General features: G+C 45.0%; 1 protein-coding gene across 1 annotated transcript in view; it reads right to left on the bottom strand.

Moving 5' to 3' along the window:
* SFMBT2 (Scm like with four mbt domains 2) overlaps nt 1–22,597 on the bottom strand; it is a gene marked incomplete at both ends in the record, with an annotated part of 86,502 nt that overhangs the window by 17,168 nt on the left and 46,737 nt on the right. Inside the window, 8 exons of the mRNA XM_082279904.1 lie at nt 468–607; nt 1,718–1,788; nt 2,367–2,409; nt 3,705–3,818; nt 8,004–8,130; nt 11,321–11,403; nt 16,833–16,980; nt 17,614–17,715. Coding sequence (XP_082136030.1) covers nt 468–607; nt 1,718–1,788; nt 2,367–2,409; nt 3,705–3,818; nt 8,004–8,130; nt 11,321–11,403; nt 16,833–16,980; nt 17,614–17,715 — 828 coding nt within the window. The remainder of the gene's footprint in view (nt 1–467; nt 608–1,717; nt 1,789–2,366; nt 2,410–3,704; nt 3,819–8,003; nt 8,131–11,320; nt 11,404–16,832; nt 16,981–17,613; nt 17,716–22,597) is intronic.

Below are 22,597 nucleotides of genomic sequence, written 5' to 3'. Positions count from 1 at the left end.
TCAGGTGTACCTCCCCTATAGCATCACCCTGAATGTATTCTCTTCACCCTTTCCAGAATTTGGAATTGGCTCCCATGGCCAGAACAAGCTTGAGTTTATGGCCATAATAAGCCTGAATTTTTTCTGCCAAGTAACACTGCCCAATGCTGGGCCCTTGCCATTGTCCTGCTCCTTGGGAAGTTGTTTATGTCTCCAAAACAAGATGCCCACGTCTCCATGACACTGCTAGTTGCTCCTATGTTGATGGCAACCCACACAAAAGTTGCTCCCAACCAAAAGAACTCCCCATGTTTCAAAACCACCAAAACCCACAAAGCACAAACCTGCCCCCTCTTCCCAGCTTGCAGTTTTGCCTTGTGGAAACCACTCCAGGACAATTTTAGGGGCATTGTTTGCAAATTCGGGGTCTGGCAAGCCATGACCCATACTTCCCTCTGAAATTCCCCCAAAAGAGAGCTGGGCCATACCTCCTTGAGGACCAGCACACACTTGCCAGGCCCCACAGACTGAGGTAGCTCTGCGATCCTGCCTTTGTTTAAATATGGACCTGAGAAGCAGCGGTGGTTGATGTAGAGCTGGGGGCAGCAGTATCTCCCATTGATGGTGCCTGCAAGAAGAAAGCAGCAGTGATGTGCCTGTAGCACTTTTGTAGCATAAATCAAGGGTGCTTCCTCCCCCTAGATGTGGGAGGAAGGGGAGGAGAATAAAGGAGGCACAAACTTCTACCCTGGGATAGAGGGGAGGGAAGCCCCTACTAATCAAATCTGTTCAGCATGGGAAAAGTGGGTGTTTTTAAGAGTGACTGATTTGGCTGCACACCCTACAGAAAGGAGGACAGGGAATGGATTTCATCCATGTCATGAGACAGGCTTCTTCCAGAACTCACACTGCAGGTGGACATAAGTGACTCACTGCAACCTGCCAGAAAGGGATGTATGAGCTGAGTCTCAAAGACAGGCAATCAGCTCAGGGAGAACATTCTCTCAGTGGAGAGCCCTAGAAACCCCTCTTCAGCGCTTGTCCAACCCAGCAAGCACTGCAGTGCCATTCCCTGACCCTACATGGGTCTGCAGAGCAGTTTTCCTTGTCTAGGCTAATTACTCTGGGCTCCCTTATAGCCCATGGAGAGAAACAGGAACTTCTAGATGTGATTCACATGCTTTCAAAGTGGTTATCCACTTTTTTTGGTTATCATACCCAAAAAGACCCCAATTCTCTCCATCCTACTGTAACGGGGTGTTGGCTGCAATGCCAACATTTATCCCACAGCCTGCTGAAATAAAGAGTGTGAAATCCTGTCCCTGCTGCTGGGTTTACGCCATTAATTGGAATCAGATACCTCCTGCCATTGCTAAAGGGGAGAGAAATCTGCCTTAAACTGAAGCAGCAGCCACGCCACACAGTCCTGAGGAGGGATCCATCAGGTCCTGCTGTACCCAATTTCATGGGTGCCGATTAACAACCTGCACCCACCTCCACCAGAGAGATTCACCAGCCTTAATATCATTACCTGAAATGGGCAAGCTCCAGAAGAACTGACAGCCCCAGCAACATACACGGAGGACCAAACCCTCACCTGCTGCACATCAGGTGGGTTCACTCCACTTTACACCCCCTGAGGATGTGGTTCCATCTCCCCAGCACTATGAAACTCACTGCCTTTTTGGGGTCCTCCCCTTCCATACAGGACATGGGTCTTTGAAGTAAAGATCTTTACCTGTCGTGTCTGGCTGAGGAACCGGGCAGAGGTCATGAGGTATTTTCTCAACAGGCACTGTGGATGGTAACCTGTTTAAAGAGCAATTGAGTGCATTTAATAGTGTATCTGGTGTTCTTAATAGTGTCAGACAGGACAAAGGGCCAGAACCTGCCCTCAGGCTAGACTAAGAGATACACCAGCAACAGCCTGGGATGAGGAATGGAGATACCTCCAACACAATTCCACTTCCATGTGGTTTATCACAGACCAGGGTATTGCAGATGAAGAACCCAGATCCACCCCTTCTCCAAAAATACACTCTGATGTGTCAGCTTTAGACCTCCAGGCTTCAACTATTCTCACTTAAGTCCCTTAAATTCAAGTTTCTACAAACTGCATGTCCATCTTCCCTAAGCATCCCTTGCTGGCCATCAGACAGGGGCTGAGCAGCCCCAACCAGCAAAAAATTGCTGTTTCAGAGACTTTCTAATATGCTAACAAATATTTCAAAGAATCCTCTTGCTGACTGTGCTGCAGTATCTGGGCAGTAGTTACCAAGCCACACAGCTGCTGTGTATTATCCCCACTGGAAGACCTGATGCATTCCTGTAGAAATACCACCTTAAATAACAAAAAAAAAAAAAAAACAAAAAAAAACCCAACTTACTGTTCTTCTGGTTGCACAACTGCAATTCTTCTCTTCCTTCGCACTGCAAAAATGAAGCAAGGAAGAAAAAAATAGTGTTTTACCCTTCTGTCCTATAAAGTACACCCAGAATGCATAAAAAGCTGTGTAAATGCACTGACTATAAAACGACTTCGAACACAATGAAATGGTACTTAATTACTATCACCATCTTTTCTTGGTATTTTTTAAGTAAGTCACTACATCATTAAAACCTACTTTAAGGATGTAATAATACATTTAATCTTTCCTCTGGAATGCTAATATTGTGTTTTATGGGATCACCATAAAAGAAAAAAAATGAAAATAAAAACACAAATATTTTTCCATACAGAAACACATATGGATAAGATTACATTTTACAAGCATGATTACCTCCAGTATAATTTATCCCCAGCTATAAATTGTGATAAGGCTGCATAATGTTGCCATAGCAGTATTCTCCTAAATTAGGCTCTGGCTGCCTGATTTTTAACTTAAGCATATTTAACTCTTCGAAAGGGCTGACACATTTTAAAATTCGCCTTTCGGATGTTAATTAATACAAACAGTGAGGCCAGTTTTTCACCTCATGGCTTGAGATTGGATATGTTGGAACAGGAGAACACCACCAAGCCACTGAGCTCTCATGAACTGCCTTCAAATGCAAATAGAAAGGGAAGAAATTTGTCTTAATATGCACTGGAGGCAGGACAAAACACTGTGGGCTTAATTGTGCTGCGAGGGGATTTGAATTGAACGCTAGGAAAATCTCTGAGCTGGCAAGGGCAGTGAAATAAAGGACAGATACCCTGGGAAAGGGCAGAAACCCCATCACAGAATGGCAGCAATTATTTCTCCATTTAGATGGAGCAGATCCTGTTTTGGAAAGGGGCACATGGATGGCCTCTGTATGTCCATTCCACCTCGTATTTTATGGGTTTTTTTTCCAATTTGAGGTCTTTGTCCCTAATCCACTCAGCTGCCTGAGTGAACTTGGCTCAGAGCAACAAAACCTGGTTTCCCTCTGACAACCCCACTGATCAACAATTCCTCTACAAACCCACAACTCACCCTGCAATCCCAAACCATGGAACAGCCTTTCCCAGCAGAGACAATCCCATTTTTGGAGGGGCCGATCACAGAGACAAATACAAACTGCATAATTCCAGTCTGGTCACTAATTAGATTTATTACCATTTATTGCAATACACTTCCAGCCTGGTTATTGGTCTACTGGGTAGGCTGATAGTGTCAAAAATGGCATCACAGATTTAAGGCAGAAACCCTGATATTTCCACTGATGTAACATCTGCACTTCTCAGGTCTCCTTGTACTTACAAACAGCTTTGTGTGGTGGGGTGAGGTTATAAGCATTTGCTTCACACCAACCAACAGGGAAAATGTCCATAGACTCCACATCAACAATGTACTCTGGAGAGGGCATCTGTGAACCTATAAACACAAATTTATAATGAGATTTAGGCATGGGAACACCAAGCTCAGAGCCATCCAGCACCCATGCAAAGCCCAGGGAAGCGAATGATGGAGCGTGTAAAAATAAATCTGCTTCCCTGCATCAAAATCAGGCACCATTTCATCTTCAGTTTTGTACAGACAGCAAGGATGGGGCTGCTGCATTTACAGTGCCATGTGGCCCAGAGGAAAACCCCATTAAGAGCACTTTGAGGGTGTGCAGTGAAGCAGCCAAAAGTCAGGGAGGTTAAACAGACACGACCTCTCTCAACAAGATGGCCTGACTGACCCTCGGATTTTTTGTGAAGTTGCATAAGTGAGTCAGAAGGACTTGCTGGGTGCTTGCTCTTAATGGTAAGAGAGTGTATTTAGGTTTTCACAGGGTGGTAGCTAATGTGAGAGAGAGGCTTTTATGCCCCAGTGCTTCCCTGGAGCTTTTTGCGCAGCTCTGCCCTTGAGTCCCATTTTTTAAGGGTGAGAGGTGGCCCCTCTTCTGTCCAGAAGTGCCCTAAATACTCCTAGGGTTCCTCACATGAAACAACAGCTGATCACGCAACAGGAGAGAAGCAGTATAAAAACCCCAAATGGGGCACATGTACCACGGTCTCTGGCACAATGTGGACTCCAAAACTTCACCTGAAGTCTCTATTTAAAGCAAGTACCTTCCAATTTGGTCATTACACCTCCTTTAGAAGACAATCTCCTGTCTTCATTTATGTGGGTCCCATTCATAGAACCAAAGAAATAGGTTGAAAATTTAGGTTGGAAAAATTTAGGTTGGAAAAAACCTCCAAGAGCATCAAGCCCAACCATTAACCCAGCACTGCCAAGCCCACCACTAACCCATGTCTCTCAGCACCACATCTACATGTTTTTGAACACTTCCAGGGCCAGTTGTTCCACCACTACCCTGGGCAGTTCCAGTGCTTGAACACCCCTTCAGTGAAGAAATTTTTCCTGGGTTTTTTTTTTCCTAATTTACCTGATTTCCACCCAAAATCCAATAAAAATATTACTGCTGGATTTGAGTTGTTTCAAAAACAACTCTGTGTCCTGAGTCAATGCACCATTTAACTTCTCCAAGTAGTTCAACTGCACTGGCACAGCTGGGCCAGCAACTTCACCTCCTCTCCCCATCAATTCCACCCCAGGACAGGCAGCTCCAGCACCAGCAGGAGGTGATCTCCTAACAAAAGGGACCAAGGGATCAGCAGCTTCCCCTGCATCACCCTTGCCTTGGCATCTGTTACAACATCTTTGCCTCCTGCTTGAGGCAGCAAGTGTTTGACTGTGCACAGCCAGATGACTACAGGGAGCTTCCCACTAATGAATGTACATCAAGGGCTTGTGGTGTAATTGAAACAGTAATTGAACTTTGTGATGGGAACAGCACCGAGGCTGAGGTGCAGCATTTGGATCAGTAATAAACCTGCTGCTCTGAGAGTGTGCAGCTGCATGAAAAACCCAAAGGAGGCAGGGAAATAGGTGCTGGTGATCACAGTGCTGGAGAAAATAATCTAAAAAATGCAATCATGATGTCTGTGTAGATTCATGGATGTCTTGATGGCGTTTCTCTGAGCCCTGCATTGTGGTTATGCACTATACATTGATAATACAGTGTCGTTTTCACTGGGATATGGGGAAGGGAAGAGGACGGGATGAAGGCATAGGGGGAATACAAGATTTCAGCAGCTGAAATTCTCTGCAAAACCATTTCCCTCCACAAGATAATACCACGTGGTCACTGCTCAGTTTGAATGTAATGAAAGCTGCGCTCTCCAGTGGGGAAAACATTTTCACCTGACAGCACAAATCCAGGCCAGGAGCTGATGTGAGAACAGTGGATTCAGTGGCCAGACACACACACAGTGAGCAAGCCTTGGATCAAGCCCTAAAAAGAGTAGGAAATCAACACAGACCCCACTGAAATGTCACCAGGTCTGGGAATACCCATTACTTCATTACTGTAATGGTGCTATTTTCACAAAACAGACTTAATTATATCAGAGGTCTTCTCCAACCTTAATGATTCTACAGTTCTAAATTATTATAATAAAGTAAGCAGATCAAATGTACTTTCCTGCTTGCAAGCAACAATAAACGTGACATGAAGGGTCTTTTCCAACCAAAATGGTTCTATGAACATTCTGGTTTCTCAAGTTTACAGCTGCAGCCACCCTGAGGAGCAAGAAAGCACCACAATGCCCGTTCTCCTGCAACACTTCTATTCCTCTTGTAAGACCCTGGCACTGCACCCTCTGGCAACTGATAACCCTGCTTTCCACTCCCAACATCTCACTGCTTCCTTTGGCCTCACTCAAATGAGTGGAAAACAGCTTTTTTGAGACTCATTAGTTTCATTTGTTGCGTTTTATGCTGCTCTCTTCTCAGAGCCATTAGTGTCCATGGGAATTGGGAGGTTAAAGGGAAAATAAGAAGACTGGAAACAGGGTGAGGAAAATGTCTGTGTCCAGCTATGAATCTTACAGGATGGGCAGAACAGAGCAGCGACTCTAGAAAACTGTAGAAGGGGAAATTTCAGGAAGCCCCCCTGGGGAAGTGATTAACCAAAGGGCTTTCCTCAAATTCCTGGGCTGTGCAGGGAGTGTGCATTATTACTTGTATAAATTCAAACCAGAAAGCTTCAAGCTCTAAAATCTAAAATGAACCAGTAAAAATTAACAATGCAGATGATGAGTAATAAAGTAGCAGAAAGCGCAGAGCATCCCATCAGTCCTGAGCTTCCCCTCCACCACGGGAGAACAGCACTGCTGCTCATTAAACGCTCACCCTCGAGTTTAGGGTTTTGCTACTGTACAAAGTGTGATTTATCACACAATGTTCCCTCATGTCTAACTCTGCCCTGCTTAACTCCTGCGTTCCTGGTTTATGGCTGCAGCCCAGGCTGTCAAACTGGGAAACTGGGAGGGCAACAATGAAAGCTTCAGAGGTGCCCATGATAAATGACGGGACTCGAGGTGTTCAGCGAGGGGCTCCTGTGGTAGCTGGGGAGCCTTGCTGCTTCCAGAATATAAATAATCAGTTAGAAACAACATTGTATTAATGGAGTCAAAAAAACCCATGCCACACTTCAAGCCACATTTATTTTACAACTCTGCAAGCAGGCGTGTTTTGGTTGTGGTTTTTTTATTTTTAATGCCTGCTTTTAGCATAACACTGTGCATACTGTAGTGATGTATTCCTACAGCAGCAAAATTTTTATGCCCCAGTCTTTTGCATCTTTTGCAGTCTTTTGCATCTTTTCTGTTTACTACAGATCATTCCATTCCTGGTATTGAGATATAAACCAAGCTTAAAGCATCTATATACCAGAACTCAAAAGAAAGGAGATGCACACAGGGTTTCTTTATGCTAAGTTGTAAAAAGACATCCTTTAAGAAATTAAAGAGTAAAAGGCAGGGAGAAAGAGATGAGAGAAGGAAGCAAGGTGGGAGTGCGTTGCCCTCTTCCTGCATCTATCCACATCTTTGGCATATACAAGTGAAGGTACCTGGTCATTTAAGAAAAGAAGTTGCCAAAATGGGTCAGATTCCTTGCCCAGATGGGGGTAAATTCAACAACAGCCTTAGTGAGAATGGAATTTCAAATGAGTGTTGATTCCAGCTCTTATAAAAAAATATTTGCCCTGTGTCCAGACCAGGCTGCAGATGAGCTGTTGCTACGCTGAGCTAGAAGGCAAACAATTATCTTAGAGAAAAAAAACAAAACCTGCCATTGCACACAGCTCTACCAAAAACGAACACTCAGGAGGAACTATGATACTCGGGGTTACCTGGCAGTGTTTTCACCAACTTTAAGGGCTTTGATTGGAGACCTCTCCTCTTGTACAAATTGTCAGGTTGGGAATTGCTGTGGAAGTCTCAGCTGCACAAGTGAGGCAAACTTCCACTCCCAGGATGAAGGTGTATCATGATGGCAAGGAGGAGGTTGTTATCATGGTGATAAAGACCTTGTGGATGGGAGGGTGGAAGAGCTTGCAGCTCCCCCAGAGAAAGAGCAGGGAAATGCAATTCCTCATGACACATTATTGGTCCATGTGTATAAAACTGAAAAGCTGAGAGAGCAATTTTGTGCAGAGGATGAAGGACAAAATTAAGAGAGTCAGTGAAGCAGACAAACACAAGCAGCCTTTAGAGCACGTACCTTCCAGGTGCAGCCACATCAACCGGCCTTTCACCGAGGTGATGGAAGCCACACAAATCTCTGCAGGGTTCCTGGGGTTCACCGCCTCCAGCTTCATGTTCTTGGTGAAGCCACGGCTGAAGGACGTCTGAAAGAGTCAAGAGCCAATGCTGAAACACAGCAGTGCAGCACAACTCCAACCAGACTGTCTGCTGGGAAGCATAAATTGAGCATGGTTTGCTTTCCACTGGAAGGGCAGGATACCCTGAAGAATGCAAAGGCATCCCGAGGCAAATGAGAGCTGGGCCGGTGCAGCCCATGGTGAGGCAGCTGTGTCCCCACAGCACACGGGGGTCCACAGGGGAGAAGAGATCCACCTGCAGCCCCTGGAGGACCCCATGCCAGAGGAGATGGGTACCCAAAAGAGGCTGGGGCTCTCTGGGAAGTCTGTGCTGGAGCAGGCTCCTGGCAGGGACCTGTGGACTTGTGGAGAGAGGAGCCCATGCCACCCACGTGAAAAATCAGTTACGACAACAAATCAATGATGCAATGCATGTCATGTTCTATTCCTATCCCTAACTCTTAGGAGACTGGGAGGAAGTTGTTCCACATCAGCTCCAAGCATGTTTGAATGTTTGCCAGTGATGCATTTGCTGTTAATGTACTATTACCCACAGGGTTCCCAGAACTCCTGTGCTTAAGCATCTCTCACCTTGCTAGGAGAAACCTTATAAAGCAAAAAACCATCTTGCCTGAGACCAGAGAAACCTCTTCATATATTCAGTCACCCAAACTGACTGAAGCTGAAGAAATTTGAGTAACCTTCTCTTCATGGAGTTTTCATGGATGGGCCCCTAAGCAACCCAATCTAGTGGGTGGAAGCAGTGCCCATGGGATGGGGGGATTGGAACTAGACAGTCTTCAATGTCCGTTCCAACCCAAACCATCCTGTGATTCTATTTTCAGTTCAATGAACAAGGCTTCCAGGTACATGAGGTCATTGGCTGGAGTGTAGATGGATCCAGTTGTGCTCACTGCCACTGTTCCTTCCAGTGTCCCCTACTGTCACTTATGCTCAGTCCCTTCCCAGTTATATCCCCCAGCACCATCCCTGAAAACTCACTAATGCAATACCTGTGGCCATGCCAGGGCTTCCCTTCCTTGGATTTTCCTCCCCTCTGTCCCACCTGCTCTGCATCTCTCTGCACACAGTAGAAAGGTTTACCCCTCTGGGATGGGATTTTTTGCTAACAATAATTGGGATGGGTAATAACTGTCACTGACTCAAAATGACACCAACCTCTCATCCTATGTGAGAAACTGGAAGCCAGGCTCAAATTCAACCCTTCTCCTGTTAGTGCAACACCAACGGCCATGGGCACTTCACTTTGAACAGCCATTGAGAGCTCTTTTACAGACTAAAACCTCATGGCTTTGGTCTCTTTCCCATTCAAGAACATGATGCTACTCTCACACAGTTTGGACTGCCTCAAGCCTTGCTCAGCACGCAGATCAGCTTCACCCTGTAAAAGCTGCTAATGGCCAGGGCTGCAGGAATGCAGGCTGAGTTTGTTTAAATGCCTTTTATGTTCCCTAACAAGGAAACGCCATTTATCATCACCCCAGCTCCTTTCATTGCAATTCGGTGCTGGAGGCTCATTTGTACAGAATCAATGGCAAAACAGTTAGGTGGAGTTTATTTTACTAAGCATTTGGGCACGTCAATCCATTTCATAACTGCCTCTCCTTGTTAAAAATCCCTCCCGGGAAAACAGCTACAGCACCTTCACTGCCAGCACCACGTCTGCCTGCACGAGGTGGGAGATGAAAAAAGCTTCCATCAAAGAGCCCCTCACAGCCACAAATCAAGGGGACCAACCAGCCAGGAGGCTGCACAAGTGACAACAGAGCAGTTCCCTCTGCAAAGAATCGTGTTATTAAGAGTGAAAGAGTAACAGACACATGCTCATCTGGTGAATGTTTCCTTAAAAAAAAGAAAAAAAGGATAAAGAAAGTGCTCAGACCTGACTTAATCTTAGAGGATATTATGCAGAGACTTTTCTCAAGGCTGCCAGTGCTGAGAGAACAGATCCATTACTTGGCAACATGAAGAGAGATGTAAAGAAAAGGCAGGGGTGCTTGCAGGACACAAGAAATGCAAAAATAGCCCCACTGTACTGGTGTTAGGCAGCACTGCCTCACTTCCCTCAGCACTGCTGGAAATCTTTGCCTGAAGTTCCTTCAGGAAGAGGGTTCTGCGTAGGACAGCACAACAAATGGGGCAAAGAAATCCTTACTCTGGCTTGACTCCCAGGTCAAACCAGAGTAACTCTGTTCATGACTCTCTTCATGGTACAGGTCTTCTAAGTTCATCAAGAAAAAAAATCACCAATTCACCATCAAAGCTTCCAAGCCAGGCTGCCCCAGGCAGATGAGGGAGGCCATGGAAAACCACAGCTGGTGCCTGTCTCCGTTCTGTTTTCCGTGAACACCCCATCCCTCAGTCCTGTGACCTCTGAGTACAGTGAAAAGCTGTACAATTCCTACAGATACCTGCCTGTCCATCATTCACACCACCACTTTATTTTGCAAAGCCTTCTGTGCTCATTTTAGGTACACTAGTAACATTTAGGTACCACCATCAGGAACATTTTCAGTTACAGACAGGATCTTAACCTCCATCAGTTGATGGGCACATGAAGAAGAGCACCGGGTTACTGGAAGAGGCAGAAGGCTACATCTGCCTTTCCCCAAGTGATGAATACCTGTCAGATCAAGCCACACAGGACTGTCACTGCCATAAAACAGCCGGCAAAAGATCATTTCAAAAGCTGTGAATCTTAATGGCATCCATCACTCTCACATCACTGTTGCTGCATCAAGGAAGGACATGAACTGTCCCAAAGACCAAAGCATCCGTGAGGGTTAATCACTTCTCTCACACATTTTCAACACACATTTAGCTTAAAATACATGTGGTTTGGTTAAATGTATGCCCCCTGGGATACAGAGAAAACACCCAAAATGTGAAAAGGAGCAAATGGTACTACGCAATTTCTTTACCTAGATTATTTTTAGTAGCACTTGAATTACTTGCAATAACCAGCTGAGATCCTTTTTGTGCTGTACACAACCAGATAGGGGATGAAGAGCAGGATAATTACAGATAAAGGCAAGACTAAAACAAGCTTTTTCTCTTTTAGGGCTGGAGACCTGGAACATTCCTCCAGTTTCCTTCCTAAGGCAGCCTGGGGGAACCTCCCAAAGTCTTGCAGCAGCTTTTCTGTGCAATCTGTTTTGTTTCACATAGATGGACTGGAGCAAAAGGAAGAACTTACATTTCTAAAGCACAGGTGAGGTGCTGCCTCGGCTCCACACTGCTTCTGGTAGTCTGCCCAGTCAAAGTCCTGGCCAGAGTAACCTGCAGGGGGACAAAACAAAAAGAGCCATCAGCCACCACTCCACACCACAGAGGACAAAATGTGCCCAAGCAGATGAACATCTGTGTTTCAGCATCTCATCCTGCCTCAGTGACCTGTGCAGTGTCAGCTTGTACACTGTGAGAGACAATGGCTTCTCCAGCCTCCACTCACACACCTCCTGCATTTCACTGCCAAGTCTCCACTGGAAAGTAGTAAGACATAATTATTTTCCTTATTTTCCCTTTTCTGTTAGCATCTCCCAACTTTTAATAAACCCATAACTAATGAGAAGTGCCACTGTCCCAAATTTCCACATGGGGCTAGTCACGGACTTCTTTCTTCTCCTTTCAGATGTCCAAAAGATGGGTCTGGACACGGGTTATTTGCTGGTCCCTCAGCAGGGGACAGGGAGAGGATCAGCACAATCAGAAGCTGATCCATCCTCTCTTTCAAAGCAGGAGACAAATTCTCCTCTCTTCACTGACATACCCTCCCTGACTGTCTCCCCAGCAGCTCAGGGTGTGTGAGCTGAACCCCATCACAGTAAAAATGTTACAGAAATCTGGAGCAGAGCTGGAAAATGAGCACAGATCTCCCAGTCTCAGCAAGGAGATGATCCCTTCAGCCTCTGCTTCAAGGTAAAATAAAGGGATTCATTTACTTGAGCATATCTCAAGGAGTCGCATCACAGAAAGACAAATCAGACCTCTGTGCACCCACTATTCTTACTTGGCTATTTAGGCAATAAATTCTTGGGACAGAAATGGGTTTTTTAATTTGCTTTTTGGGGCCTTTTTCTGCCTGTGTCTTAGTCTCTATTTTTTACAGGGCTTGAAAACAGTGAGTGCTAATCCTGTCCAGGGGCCTGTGCATATTCTAATGACATTATTGCAGAACTACTCTCACTGGAAAGTTTCAAGAGTCACCCAAAGGCCAAATTCTCCCCTCAATCTCCCTTCCCAGCATCTCAGCCCAGCCTCATTTCAGAGAACATCCCTAAATGCCTTTTGCATTGATAGTCAAAAAGGGACACTCAAGATCAGATGTGAATGAATCATTCATGACAATGAAAATTGTGACTTTTTTTATGGGCAAGGACTGGAATACCAAGTGTAATCCCCTATCAGTCTGCCAGATCCCAAAAACAAGTAGGTAAATTTTTTGAAAACAACGTGCCAAGCATCCTGCTAAGATCCAAGTATCTGGGATAAGATGATTTCTAATCCTAGTAATTGCATTCATGACAAACAAATTACCGAGATAAAGCCTTGCGCTAAGATGCCTGTTTCTGTGGGGCATTAAAGTGCACAACAACTAAAAAACTCAACAGGCACAAGGAAGAAAAAAAAAAGAGCAGTTACTTATAAAGAATGTTCTTTTTTTCATACAAAACAATATCCTTGCACTGTTTTTCAACAATTTCTTCAACAGTATTTTCTTCACACTTCTTCTCCATCTCTTTTTTTATCTCCAATTTAAACCCCTCATGGATGGGTTTTGCATCTCCATTTTAAGCTACACAGATCTTGGCAGAGCAGATGGAAAAGGCACATTAAAGAGGTTTCAGTGAGGTACTAAAACTTGACTGTGTTGTCGCCACACAACCACCTGTTGGCTTGGTCCTGCACCACTGGAATCACTGGAAGACCTTTCTCTTTAGGCTTCAGCAGGAACGGAACCTGGAGGGCAGCTGGAGAATTTAAAATAACTCACTGCTGCAGCACAAGGTGGATTCTAAGAAGGGGAACACCCAGGAACTGATTTCAAAGAAGCCTTGACCTGTACGTGGCCTTTTCACGGCAAGGCTGCACCTCCAGGGCTGCGTCCAGTTCTGGGCCTTCATGGCCAGAGAGACCTTGAGGGGCTGGAGCATGTCCAGGGAAGGGAATGGAGCTGGGAAGGGGCTGGAGCCCCAGGAGCAGCTGAGGGAGCTGGGAAAGGGGCTCAGGCTGGAGCAAAGGAGGCTCAGGGGGGACCTTGTGGCTCTGCACAAGTCCCTGACAGGAGGGGGCAGCCGGGGGGGTCGGGCTCTGCTCCCAGGGAACAGGGACAGGAGGAGAGGAAATGGCACTAAGCTGCTCTAGGGGAGGGCCAGGTTGGATATCAGGAAGAATTTCCTCACTGAAAGGGCTGTCAGGCACTGGAATGAGCTGCCCAGGGAAGTGGTGGAGTCCACACCCCTGGAGGTGGTCAAGAAACAACTGGACATGGCACTCAGTGCTCTGGTCTGGGTGACCAGGTGGGATCAGTCAAAGTCTGGCCTCTATGACCCTACATGACTGGAGGCCTTTTCCAGCCTTATAGATTCCCTGATTCTGTGATCCTGCTCTCAGCTGCCTCCCTCAGCACATGGGGAGGTACCAGGTACCCAGTGCCTTCATCAGCACACAGCACTCACACCCTGCCAGCCCAAGTGACAACACTGAGAACTGTATTCGCACAACTCAGCTGCTGCTCCTCAAACATGCAACACCTTTCATTGTGTTTGCCATCTCAGTTCTGGGCATGGAAGAGCCCAGCAGCCTAATCAGGAGCAAATATAACAATACAAATGTACTGGAAGTTTTGGAAGTGGCATTTCCTTAGTAAGCTTTACAGCTAGGAGCATTATCAAAATGTTTTTTCCCCCACTTAATAGCTCATAAAACAATGGTTGTTACTCTAAAGGGAAGTGGTCTATAAATCCAGCTCTAATAAATATAAACAGAGCTTGTTCAATGTTTATACAGCAGCAGTTAATGGGTATTAATTTCTGGCACTGTACAGGAAAATACTGCTCTCTATTTCGAGTAGCAAATATTTGCACCTCCTGTTCATGACCCATTTACTCTTTGTTTGGCTTCAATAAAGCCCTGATAAGCAAAAAGGCAAGAGAATGGATATCAGACAAATAAAGGACTCTGAACTCCAATACCCCAACCTGGCACATTGTTCTCATGAAATAAAATCAGTAATTTTACAATCAGAAAACCTCCTTGTAAACCGTAAATCAACCAAAAAACCCAAGCCCAGAAAACAGCAAAGAAATTCTTTCCACAAAAAGAAAAGGTACTCCTTCCATTGCCACCCTTTTCATCGTGGGAGCTTCCTGCCTTTCAACAGGGAGAGACACCTGGGCAACATTAAACAGAATTTCAGAATCACTTAGGTTGGAAAAGACCTCTAAGATCATCAAGTCCAGTCATTAACACAGCACTGTCAAGGCCACCACTAAGCCATGTCCCCAGGTGCCATACCTACATGTTTTTGGACTATTTCCAGGACTGGTGATTCCACCCTCTCCTGTTCCAATGCTTAACAACCCTTTTTGTGAACAAGTATTGTCAACTTCCTCTCCATTAGGGGTGATGTTGGTGGGGAAATGTGTGACCCCTGGGGCAGCAGGAGCAAGCAGCAGCAATTCCTTACTCTCCAGGGCAGGCAGAGCTGTCCAGGGTAGAAATGGTGGGATTTCCTCCTCGGCAGACCTGCTCATCGGCAGCCAGCTCACACCACAACCTTCCTCACTTCCACAGCACTGCTGCCCTCTCAGATCAGTCCTGGTCATATTTTTTTACCCAAAGCTGCTATTATTCTGCTCAGAGAAGTCTAGCACCTCCAGAAGGGGTTTGGATGCTTTTCGCTTTCCCTCTGCTTTCTTTTTTTTTCGTGGCTTATGGGTTTTTGTTGTGTTTAGTTTGTGTTTGTTTTATTTTCAAATAACTCATTCTAATACCTGATTGCATTTCAGTAACTCAAAAAACTTTTTCTGCCCATAGAAAAGGTTTCTAAGGTGATAAAATTCAGTTTGGACATGCAGCCCTCGTACAAAGAATAAAAATACAGCAACATATAGAATGCATCTATCTGCCACTGGCTTTATGCCTTTTTAATAGCTTCCCCCCAGGATTTCTGATCTCACAGCAGAAAGCAAATTTTATTTTCACCAGGGGAATAAGGAGAGGCTTTCTACACTTTCTCAGGTGCCCAGGTGGATCCCAATAACCAGGCATCACACCAGATCACAGAATCACAGAATCACAGAATGGTCTGAGTTGGAAGGAGCCTTAGAAGGTCACCCAGTTCCACCCCTTGCCAAGAGCAGGGATCCCTTTCACTAGACCAGGTAACTGCCTGTCCAAGTTGAAAAATATTCCCATGACAGATATTTCAGATATGTCTTAAAATGCTGGCATCTAAAAGAGAGTTCACACACACTTGACCCATAAAACACCATCTCAGACAGGCCTTGTATCAGCATGGATTGGAAATTTTTAGGCCGTGACCCCATCAAGAGAAATGTCTGGCCTATAGTCTCCTTCAGTTAATTATCCTGCCTGGGGCAAGCTGCATGTGAATTTGGGTGGAAAAACCCTAAAATATTTTATATACTTTCATTTTTAGCAAATTTTCTGGCCAGTGTCAGTGAGTGCTTACACAGGCATTATCATTACACCTGGGTTTCAGGAGGAGAGAGCTAAAGCCCCAGAGAGCAGATTTATTTCAGCAGAGCAATCATGGATGCACTGCATGCAGCTGCACGCACAGGGCTCCAGGACTTTGGTGGGAATTTCAAATTACACGTGCTGAAGAAGCACTCTGGACATACATAAGAGGATTCTGAATCTGGTAGGGAATAACCCTTCCCTTCCCTGGGTTTGGCAGCATCACGCTTTTTCCAAAATGAAGACAAATGTTCATACACAAAACTTAGCTTGATTTTTCTTTTTTTTTTTTTTTTTTTGAGGCATTTCTTTCTCCCAAGCAACAACAATTTTTGGCATCAGAGCAACAACCTGGCCAGCTTCAAAAACCTGAAATTCCAGGGAACCAACGCATTTTGCAAGCGAATAAATATTGCTAGGGCACCACAGGTGGTTGTCTGAAGTTGGAGTAATTATCTGCACTGCTACAAAGTTGGGGAATAGCAGGGCTGGAGGCTGTTTCTCCTGGCCCTGACCCGAACACTGCTTGCAATGTGCCCTGGGATTGGTTGAGACAGCCAAGGAAATCCCTCCCCACTCCTGGGCAGGCAGCTGTTTATAGCTCAAACACTCAGATTTAGGAGTTTTGCTTGGCCTCGGCATTGCACCAAGGTGGATGCTATAGGGTTTGCCTCTACAATAACAGGACCTTTTAATGCTCCTTTTGCTCTCTACACACACAACAAATTGCTAGGATTCATTCCACAGGAATGCACGAGGATTTGGTACCGCCTGAATCAGACTTCAAAGCACAAGGGACATCAATCCACCAGCAACACAGGTTTGCTGACAAGTTCATGGGCTGGTAGGAGCCAGAACAGCCTCAATCACTCCAGAAAACTACTCTTGGCTTGAGATACTTCAGCTGATGCTCTGCAGCAACCACCAGCATAGTTTTAAAGGCAATAATAACAAGCAAACTTCCTTCAGAGTAAACCCAAAAATCACTGAGAAGGAATACAGACCCTTGGGAGGTGTGAGATTGACTCCGTTTTTAAGGCACCACTGTATTGGCAAGATTCCCAAGGAATCCGCATGGCAAAGCATCGAGATGTTGCTGGGTTCAGGTCTCAAGTCATCAATGGTCACTTGTAAATAATGATTGTTAAAAACCTGAGGGGTGAAAAAGAAGAGAACCAAAATCACGAGTTAGATTTGCTACAACATTAGGTAACCTGGAAAGCTGAAAGAGCCAAATTGGGGACCAAACTACTGAAAATACCCTGCTCCCAACTAAACCTTTTCATCAAAGTGTTTCTACCAAAGAGATCAAACCCTGAGTTTTAGAGATGGGTAAAATGGAGCAATGGAAAGCACTGAGGGTCAGGGTCCCACAGCTGAGCAGGGACTGGAGATGATCCTGGAGACCCCAGAGTCTTCCTTTCTCTTGTCTTTTTGAGAATGTGGATTAAATATCCAGCTACCACTGTCATTCAACTGTTTTATTTCCAAAGATGTGCAGGGAAAATACATATAGAGGGACAGGAGACAAACAAGGGATCCACTTTTTTTGCACACAAGGGGTACATGAACATGCTCATCCCCATTGGTTTTAAGTGCACAGAGTCAGCTGGTGATGCTTGTGGGAAAGAAAGAATTAGTTGGGAACATCCATGGATTTTAAACCTATTGCTTAACATGTTCTCCAGCCACTTAAGTACCACTCGTGTTTTTTTCTAAACATGGTGGAAATCAGGAAGGGTTTCCCAGTCAGGCTCTTTTCACCCCTCCTTTCTGAGCACTCACCTTGGTCACTGATGCAGGACAGATATGAAAGGGCTCCCTCATATTCACTGCCTCCAGCTTCATCCCCACAGTGAAGAAGTGGTTTCTCAAATCAGCATGGTCCTGTGGGAGAGGAACACATGGTGACACCAAGAAGGAACCAATACATCTGAAAACCTATTTGGAAGGCATCCACGTGTGTTTTGTCACTTAGCTGGTCCTATGTTCTCTTCATGCCAACCCAATCACAGAAAGCAGGGGGACAACCTCTCTCCTAGAGGACACATCTACAGCACCAAGCCATCATATCTAAAGCACAGGGTATGTCCATCTCAGCAGCAGCATCCAACCAGAACTTGGGTCCACAAGGAGATTGTGCTCACCAAAATGAGGACCTGGCTGAGAAATGGCTGCTTGACAATCTCCCATGGACAAAGCCTCTCTACCTCTGACACCCTCTGGGAGCAGCTGAGAGTCCAGAGGTGCCAAGACTCAAACTGAAGCCCCCCAGGGTAATGCACAACATGGATGCCAACAGCTCAGCATGGCCCTTATTTACCCTGATGGATGTCCAGCACCTGCAGGGCACCAAAGTAAGCACCTGGGCTGGTCTCCAAGATGGAAGATGGAAAGGTTTTTTTTTCCAAATACCTGGAAATGGACTAAGGCTCAGACCCAAAATGTGGGCAATAAGAGCACGTGCTGATGGGAAAACAGGCAGCTGTGTGCAAGTACATGCCCAACAAAACACTTCTACCTGGGACCAAAAACCCAGCTGCACCCACAGGCTACATGCAGAGGGTTCCCCACAGCACCTCTGGGGATGGCAGCAGGATGCTGTCCTGAAATTCAGAATCAACCCAGATTCAACTCCCTGCTTTGCCACCAGTTTAGTGTTTAACACCCAATTACTCCATCCCTTGTGGCCCCTATCTAACAGTCATACAAGCTGCCACCCTAATTCCAGGGTAATGACTGCATTTTGTGTTCATTCAATAAAAATGTCCCACAGTATTTCTAAACCACTGGTGCATTAGCCAATACAAGCATAAAGAGAGATGATGTTATATTTAGCACACACTCACAGACTACTCCAAAATACATGCAGAAAGCTTGCTATCTAATAAGTGGTTAGCAACAACAATCCCATCTACATTCATTGCTACACGTGGTATTCTTGTTCTAAAATGATTTTCTATTGATCCAGAGTTGTGTGTCATTGTGCTTTCTTTTCCCAAGAACTGTCTGCACTTGTAAGGGCTTAACAACTTCTATTCTGGGATCTTACATTCCAACTGCTGCTAGAGATAAGGATTTTTACAAGCTCCAGCCACAGCTAAATGAATGGTTGTTTTCATCTTACAGAACCCTTTCTGGTGAGAACCAAAAAGCAGTAAAAAAAACCCCAAAAAACAAACAAACAAAAAACTGTAATGGATTTAGTCTCATAGCAGAAGAAAATACTGATGAGGAAACTGAGGAACATTTAACAATAATGGCCCAGAGCCCAAGGAACTAATGGCTGAGGAAGAGGCAGACAGCCAGGAGTTTGAGCATCCTTTTCACAAGGGCATGCAATGATAGGGTGAGGAGGAATGGTTTTAACCTGAAAAAAAGCAGATTTAGATCAGATATTAGGAAGAAATTTTTTACTGTGAGGGTAGTGAGTCACTGGAACAGGCTGCCCAGAGAAGTTGTGGATGTCCATCCCTGGATGTGTTCAAGGCCAGCAACCTGGGATAGTGGGAGGTGCCCCTGCCCGTGGCAAGAGAGTGGAACAAGATGAGCTTTAAGGTCCTATCAAAAACTGCCACCTTTAATACTGAAAAGGCTTCAGAGGGAAAAGATGATGGCTGAAAAAAATCCAACCTCACCAGCACTGAACTACAAACTCCTAAAGGCAAAAAAAGCATCTGGACTGCAGGGCTGCCTCCTCCTCCTCCCTGAGCATCCACACCCTGAGCCTCTTAATATATGGGGTGAGGTTGTAAAGAAAAGGCAACTTTGCAAAATGTGCATCTGGAATCAGCATCTCCCCAAAAACGTTCCATGATTCAACTCACGCTCGGATCCAGCCTCAATATGTAATAAGCCAAGATCCACCAAAGTACTTAATCATGTTTATCTTTAAACATGCAAGTAGTTTAATCAACTTTTAAAGTGATTTGTTGATTAGGACCAAAATATATTGACACCAAACCATACTGCTTCTCCTTTTTATCTGAATCATTTCCTTTGGTGTTTCTCCTTCTATTTGCTTTGGCTTTTTTTCAAAGGGGAAAAATAATCAGATAGGGGGAAAAATGCACTAATAATATTTAAAGCTATTTTACTTCAAAAGCCCTCTGTACCTTGGGATCAAATCTCCCTTGTCATTCGACACAGCAAGTAAATATTTTCCCCATTAAATCAGTCACAAGAGTGAACTCACGGGGGAGTTCACAGGATCTCAAGTACATCTCCCTTTTGAGGGTCAAAATCCTCTTTGAAGCAGGAACATGCATTTCTTTGGAGAAATGCTGTGGAAGTAAAAACCCTGTCTGTGTTAAATGTCATTTTTGAGATGGAAAAGCTTTCATGGCGAAAAAGCCTTTGTATCGCACCTCTCTGGAAAATGGTCAGGGTCTGGATATTTGATCTGTCTCGTATACTGACTAAAGAGAATCATCAAAATTTACCAAAGCAGCTCTATATTTTTGCAGCCACAAAAGGAAAGAAAAAAGATTCCTGATGCCGTTCTCCGGTTCCAGTGCTGGAGCTGCCTCAGCCAGCAGGGAATTACTTAGGATTTGGCATATGCTCCTCTTCAAAACTCCAATTAATTTACATAATTTCTAAGAATAGGTTCCAGAGAAGTGATGGCAAAGCTTTTAATTAGTATTAGACTCAAAGTGATACACTGGATAATGAACTGCTGTCTCTTCCCTTTATTCACATTGACAGGAACGACGCCTGTTTAATAAAAGCAGCTACAGGGAAAGGACTGGAGGGGTGAGACTTTCTCCTGGTCCCCGCTGGGCTCTGCAGCTGAACAAAAGAAATGCCTGAAATGATTATGGGTGGCAGAATTCAACCCTTTGCTGCTATTTCACAGCATTCAATGCCACCAGTGAGGATTTCACTGGCCATTATTTTCCAGCAACTTCTCCAAGTGACTTCCAATTTTCTTTGAAATGGAGCTCAACAGGCAGAATAGTTTTGACTAGCTGGAGCATTTTATAGCCCCATGCATTGTGAGCCTTTACTCCTACTGGCAGTCAGTGCTTCCCAGGAGCAGCCTCACTGACCACACAGAAGTTTGGGCTGGATATTAGGAAAAATTTCTACACTGAATGTCAGGCACTGGGAGAGGGTGCCCAGGGAAGTCACCATCTCTGGAGGGATTTAAAAGTTGAGTAGATGTAGCACTTGAGGACATAGTGGGCTTGGCAGTGCTGGGTTAATAGTTGGACTCAATCTTGGAGGTGTTTTCCAAACTGAGTGAGTCAACGATTCTGTGATTATATAATTCATACCAATAGACTGCCTGTCCTGGGGTTCACAAGCCCTGAAGGGGCAATGGAAACACCCTCTGGCTGCTGAGGAGCAGCCAAATAAACTGGGTTGACAATCAGCAAGGATGCAGGAGAGTCCCTTAGAGCAGTGTGAAAAATGATGCCACAAAACATTCAACAAATTAACGTGGCATGGGCAGCACAGCTGCTCACTCCAAGGGTCACAATCTCTAACATGATGGATTACAGCTCATGGGTAATGAGTGGAGCACTGCAAAACCCCTCAATGAATGTCTGTCACTCACAGTCCAAACCCACTGGCAAAAGCCAGAGCTGTCACAGCTCTCACTATAATCCCCAAAAAGCAATTAAACTCAGTCCCACGCTCACAGCTTTAGAGCAGGGTGCATTTGCAAATGCACAGGCTGTGACTCTCTGGGCTACCTGAAAGACAGACCTGCTTTAATACACATCTGCACCATCATTTCCATCTTCACGTGGCTTGTGCTTCTGTAATTTTTCTGCAAAAAATACTGATGAGCTTTGCAACAGCTCAGTGCACCCAGCATCGCACACAGGGCTGGGAACTGCTACGTCTGGAGGTCAAGTAACAAGTCAGGAACAGTGCTGGGAGGAGAAACAGGCTCCAAATTCCCAACCCTCTTCTTTAGGGTCTGAGATAGCCACACAGCTTTCTGATTCTCAGCTGAGAAACTACCACCAGTAGTGCAGGTTTCAGAAATGCCAGGTGACATGGAAGCCTAAATGTCACTCCAAAAGAGATCCACAGATTTAGAAAAGCGTTCCAACTCTTAAAAGATGTGAATAAGCCTTAGGGAAGTGAAGTACCTGTATGGGTGACTTGCTTAAGTCCTGATAATTAAGTCACTAAGTATTAGCTTTAGGTGATGAACTCAGAGAGACTTCAAAATCATCACAGCCATTTGCCTGACCTGGCACCTAAATACCAGGTCAACAAATGTCATTTCTGCTCAACAAATGTCATTTAGGTATAAATAAAGTCTATTTTGTCCACGTCACAAGAATGGAGCTCAGGCAATTTTACAGTGCACTGGGTAAAGCTGATAGAGCAGGGGGACTTGGCTAAGCTGCTTTTGTCTGTGACAGTCAGGGAAGCTGCACTCAGGGCTGGTTGCTCTGTGTCCCCAAACCCCAGGAAAGGCATCACCTTCGGATTGTAAAATGCCCACTTTTAGCCCATTCTGCTGAAGACCACTGGAATAATGTAATTTTAAACACAGCAGCTTACACAGTGTATAGATAAGAGCAAAAGGCTCTCATTTGAACCTAATTTTCAAATTAGAGGCTAACTTTCAAATATTCTTAAAAGTCAGGGCTCTTTTGGTCCAGGATAGTCAGATGCACACAAATTACAAAACTGCAGCTTCATGCAAAATTCAGAACTAAGTCTGAATGCTGAAAAGCTGCAAGGTTGAGAGGCTGATTAGAAACACTGACCACTTAATAAACGATTGACCTGAGCCTCCTTT

This window comes from Coloeus monedula (genome assembly GCF_965178545.1).
Source record: "Coloeus monedula genome assembly, chromosome: 4".
In the NCBI taxonomy this organism is placed as follows: Eukaryota; Metazoa; Chordata; class Aves; order Passeriformes; family Corvidae; genus Coloeus; species Coloeus monedula.
The sequence above is the reverse complement of the archived record's forward strand: the minus strand, read 5'-3'. Positions and strand labels throughout refer to the sequence as shown.